This window comes from Ananas comosus, unplaced genomic scaffold (assembly GCF_001540865.1).
Source record: "Ananas comosus cultivar F153 unplaced genomic scaffold, ASM154086v1, whole genome shotgun sequence".
Lineage (NCBI taxonomy): Eukaryota > Viridiplantae > Streptophyta > Magnoliopsida > Poales > Bromeliaceae > Ananas > Ananas comosus.
In genome coordinates this window covers 37,223-42,114 of record NW_017893573.1, presented here as the reverse complement: position 1 = coordinate 42,114, position 4,892 = coordinate 37,223, and the positions used below count along the sequence as shown (strand labels likewise).

At 39.1% G+C, this 4,892-nt stretch overlaps 1 protein-coding gene across 2 annotated transcripts; it reads right to left on the bottom strand.

The window, feature by feature from the left end:
- Nucleotides 1–359: 359 nt before the first annotated feature.
- Nucleotides 360–4,358, bottom strand: LOC109706348 (E3 ubiquitin-protein ligase At1g63170-like). Of its 2 annotated transcripts, none has more exons than XM_020227135.1 (3): nt 3,821–4,358; nt 1,810–2,209; nt 360–656 (listed from the first exon to the last, which is right to left on the bottom strand). In XM_020227135.1, exons 1-3 carry the CDS (start codon nt 4,252–4,254, stop codon nt 624–626), a joined length of 867 nt encoding a protein of 288 aa, XP_020082724.1. In that variant the 5' UTR covers nt 4,255–4,358; the 3' UTR covers nt 360–623. The 2 variants fall into 2 exon arrangements, with proteins under 2 accessions (XP_020082724.1, XP_020082723.1); XM_020227134.1 differs by lacking the exon at nt 360–656 and adding an exon at nt 766–1,226 and having other exon boundaries at nt 3,821–4,350.
- Between the last annotated feature and the right edge of the window lie 534 nt (nt 4,359–4,892).

Here is a 4,892-nt window from a genome sequence, read left to right as displayed (position 1 = left end):
TCTTTTGTAGTAGTTCTCACACCCAGTTGTTGACCATTTTTGCAGAGCCTTCGTCGGTGGCTGCTGCTGTTGCTGATACAGATCGTGGAAAGGGAGTCGCGAGTTAGATCCCTTCCAGCTTTGTTGTAGTGTTAGAGGAGTACCTTCTACAGGTAGTTTTGGGGTATTTATATACATATTATTGTTGTCTGGGTACTCGCTGGAGCGAGTGGTGTAGTAGACATGTGGTATGTACTGGAACCCCTCGGGCCTCGAGGTTTTATTTATATATATGCAGTTCTTTAGCAGCTCTATACTACTAGTTGTAGTTTTGTATGATTACAGGTACAGGTATAGCTATCGTTTCGTATACAGAAAAAATTCTTTTGTATACAGCGGATTTGTCGGCGTGCCCAGAAAAACGGGTAATCCGGGACGTGACGGGTGCAATGGTGTAACTGGGGTTTACTTGAAATCTGCAAAGGGCTTCTTCTTCTTCCTCTCTTTTTTACACTGAACTTTACGTCTCTTTTACATTGAATTTTTGATAGTTTGATGGATCTCCGAAAGCTGGTTCGTGTTGTACCACCCTAAAGAGATTTGCCAATCGACGGCAAATGACGAGGTGGACAGTGGTCGTTGTATCACAATTTCCACCACAATTCCCATGCTTTTTCCTAACCAATCACAGTTTATTAATGATTTATTAAAACACTCTATAGCAAGCACAAAAAGTAAAAAAAGGAGAAAAAAAAAAGAAAAGAAAAAAACTACACTATACTCAAGTGATCACAACATATACATCCTGCACATGTTTTACTAAAAAAAAATGTGGAAAAAAAAAATATTTATATATACATGTAACTTGCTATAGCTTTAACTCTTTCTTCAAATAAATATATATTCATGTGCTTTTTCCTTCCTTGGTGCAAGCACTAAAACTCATTTACAAAAAAAAAAAGAAAAAAAAAGAAAAAATGTAAAGATTAAAAAGCCTGTGTTGATACACATATACAAGCTCAAATTTGGGAAGAACCCTAAAACAAATTAATAGTTGTTCCTTTCAAATAGATTTTCAGTGCTCAGTATTAGTCTGACTACTGCCTTTCAAGCTGCTGTTTGCAGAGCGGACAGCAAGAGATGATTCGGAGCCAGCGGTCGACGCATCGGAGGTGGAAGAGATGAGAGCAAGGCAGCTGCCTCACCTCGTCCCTCTCCCTGTACTTGGCCAGACATATGCAGCACTCCTATCATTTTACATTACACATCATCAGAATAATAAGATATTTACATTTTTTTTTTTTTTTTTTGTAAATGTGCGAAGTTACTCAAATACTTTTGCAGAGTTGGCATTTGCATTCACGACCCTGCTTGGATATAGATGCCTTAAGTAAGTGGTATTGATGGATAACACTGAATTTTGAATAGAAAATGTGGCTAGCGTACTTCAACTATTCAAATTTTAAATATTTTAACGGAGAGTTAACGGAGGTGCTGACAGAAAGAGAAATGAAATCACAGCGTACTAAAGTGATATACTTCAAATTAAGTGAGAAAGCGCGAAACTACAGGAACGGTATTTGAAGTTTACCCTAAAAAAAAATGGTTTTTAAGAAAAGGCTGGCCCTCAACGGACCGGGCCTTGGATTCAAATCCAGAACCATACCATATCGGGCCACCTCCGCGCACTACACGGCCCGAATTAATGGATAAAAAAGTGGAAGTGGCCCAATCCAAAAAAAACAAATGTGGTAATGGAAAGGTATTTGCGCAATTTTACACATTTTCTACATAGTGTTCAAGTATAACAAAATCCTCTATTCAACTTACAGGATTCTCCAAGGGCCCAGGATCACCCCCAGGATTAGCTGCTTTGAACCGCCACTTTGGTAGCTGCTCCAGCTGCTCGTCGGAGGCGCCGCGGGCCGCGGACGCCGCCGCGGAGCTCATGTTGAATCCGACAGCACTACTAACGAACGGCACGACGCAGCACAGCAGCAGAAACAGCAGCAAGGGGAAGGAGTAGAGGACGGCGTTGTAGGCGAGGAGGGCGACGCAGAGGCCGTGGAGCATCGGGGCACCGCCGAGGTGCAACGAGGACGAGGACGAGGACGAGGCGGAGGCGGTGTAGCGCGCGTCGAACACCCACACGTTGCCCATGACGAACCACACCGCCGTGAACAGCTCGAGGAACGTCCGCAACTTGTTTACGAGGTACGACGAAGATCCCCTGTGTATATACATGCCCTGACACTTTCAGGAGCCGTCTCTAGTAGAGTGTGTTTATTTGAAATTTTGAATGTAAAAAAAAAAAAAAAAGCAAAAAATAGAAGAAATATTGAATTTTTGTTGCTATAAAAAAGCACAATTAATGTTTCAAAAGTCTTAAAAGTAGAATATCCAATTTAGTGTTTCTGCCTCTACTGTAGAAAAAAAAATGAAAACTGCTTAATCTATTTGAGAGTTCGGACCTTTTTCGCTTCCGTTTATAAAAAAAAATATTAAGGCAGCGTTTGGTTAGGAGATAGGAATAGGAATAAGCCCTTATCCCCCTTTATATTCAAACGCTAATTTTTTATCCGAAAATAGTAGTTCTCGGTTATCCCCACCAACACCTTCATTTTTTATATAAAACTACCTAAAATTGTTCTTATTCCCGGAAACAACCCAATTTTCATCCAAACACTATTTTTCTTATCCCCATACTTATACCTATTCCTGTAATAGCTAGTTCTTACTTATATCCAAACCAAACGGTACCTAAGGGTTTAAATATAAATATAGTCCTCCAATTTTTATATGCGATTCAATTTCACCAAAGAGAGTATCAATTGTAACAATTAAGAACTTGTTCTGAGGAAATAGGACGAAAACATATACAAATATATATGTTTCTGTATTTTGATTGAATTATAAAAATGATATTTCACTCGACTTGTTATGACAGGTGCAATATAATATTACTTATTAAAGCAAACATAATTTTTTTTTTTATCGTTTTTTCTCATATCAAGTAATATAATTTTATCTGCAACTATAAATAAAGCCTAAATCACTATTAAAGATTAACTAAGTTTCTTTCCCTTTTCATAATATGAATATATTTTTTGTTCCATGATGAAGCTACCTAAACCCTATAAAAAAAGAAAGGACATGCTAGCTACTCACCTTAATAAAATGTAAAGGAGTAAGTACTAAATTGTTACAATTAAAATGATGGTGTGGGAAGATTTAAAATTTAAAATTTAAAATTTAAAAATTTAAAATTTGAAGAGTCCGGCTGGTATACTATCGATAGCATGGAGGCTTCCATGCTATCAAGCTGTTTTCAATGATGCGTCTTCCAAATGACGATCGACTTTCTTAGATTTAATCTACACTATTGAAAGTATTTAGAAACTAAATTTTATAATTTTTTAATATCATTTATCCATCAAACCGAGTAGTCTAATAATGAGTGGCTGCAAATAAAAATCTCATAAAAAATAATAATAAACTTAAAATCAGAGACATTAACCTTACTCTAAATAGTAAAAAAAAATTTCACCGGGTTTGAATTATTTTACACCATTAAATATACAAATGCATCACTTAAAATTGTCAATTTTGAGACTTTTTGATTACTAATCAAATAATGTCGAAAAATTATGAAATTTAGTTTTTTAATACTTTCAATAATATAGATCAAGTCTAATAAAGCCGATCGTTAATTTGGAAGCCGCATTATTGAAAACAATCTGGTAGTACGGAGACCTCCGTACTACCGATAGCATACCAGTCTAGCTCAAATTTAACATTTAAACATTTAAAATTTGAATCAAACATTTGAGACCCCAGGTACCTGAACACTGCTTCCTCATTGCTTCCTTGGTGTTCAATATCCACAGGGGCGGGGGCGGCGGAGGCGGAGGCGGAGGCGGAGGCGGAGGCGGAGTGGTGGCGCCGCCAATATATGAGAGGGAGGCTGAGAAGGTTGGCGAGGGCGTAGGCGCCGACCCAGAGCCTGACGGGCCAAAGCGGCCTCTCGTTCCGCGCGGCCGCCAGCACGGCCGCGATGACGCCGACCTGCGCGACGGCGGCCGCCAGCTCGGCGGCCAGCCAGAAGGGGGAGTTGAAGGGGTTCGACGCCGCCAGCACGTCCGACCGCGGCCCGTTCTGGTAGACGTAGGCCCGCCGCAGGAACCCGAACCACCGCGCTCGCGCCGCCCTCGCCGCCGCGCGCATCAAAAGGCCGCCGCCGCCGCGCATGTCTCCGATTCCGTCCGCCGCCGACATCGGCACCTTAATTTTTGGGGTTTGTGGGTCACTGGGAATTGGATTGGAAACTGTTTATAAGAGATGATGATAAAAATTGAAGTGAATAGGGGGGGGTTTTGGGGGATCGATTTGAATTGAAGGGAAAGGAATGGTTGGGGTTGGGATGGTGACCAAGAATCTAACTGCTTTGCGTCGGCCCCAAGTGTAGGTGTTGCATGCGTAACTAGCCGTTGGCCTAACCGTTCCCGCCACATTATTTAAATTTATTATTATTATTTTTTGCTTTTTTTTTTAATATTATTAAGAGACTATTTGGTTTTTCAAAAAAAATATGGAAAAAAAAATTTTCAAGTAAAAAAGTTTTTATGAAATATTATTTTTTTTCTAGTTTTCTGTAAGTTTGGTTCCAAGAGAATAAGCTTTCATGAATTATTTCCCCCCATTTTTTATGAAAATTAGTGTTTTCATCATTTTTCTTAAAAATGAAATCAAAAAATGAAATTTTTTATGAAATTTTTTTCTTGATTTTTTTTATTTGCACTTTTGTGATGAACCAAATTAGCTCCTATATATAAGGTAAAAAATGATCAGAGAAACAGTCAAGTATAGGAGGTGGTTTTTTGTGTAGCAGTTTCCAGCTACGGATGTCAGTGGGT

What these genes read in the sequence shown, in the direction of transcription:
- LOC109706348 (XM_020227134.1), bottom strand. Translation starts at nt 4,254, where the DNA reads ATGTCGGCGGCGGACGGAATCGGAGACATGCGCGGCGGCGGCGGCCTT. An exon ending in AATGAGGAAGCAGTGTTCAG is followed by an intron (nt 2,210 to 3,820) that starts GTACCTGGGGTC and finishes GTATATACACAG; the next exon opens with GGGATCTTCGTCGTACCTCG. An exon ending in CTGGGCCCTTGGAGAATCCT is followed by an intron (nt 1,227 to 1,809) that starts GTAAGTTGAATA and finishes GTAAAATGATAG; the next exon opens with GAGTGCTGCATATGTCTGGC.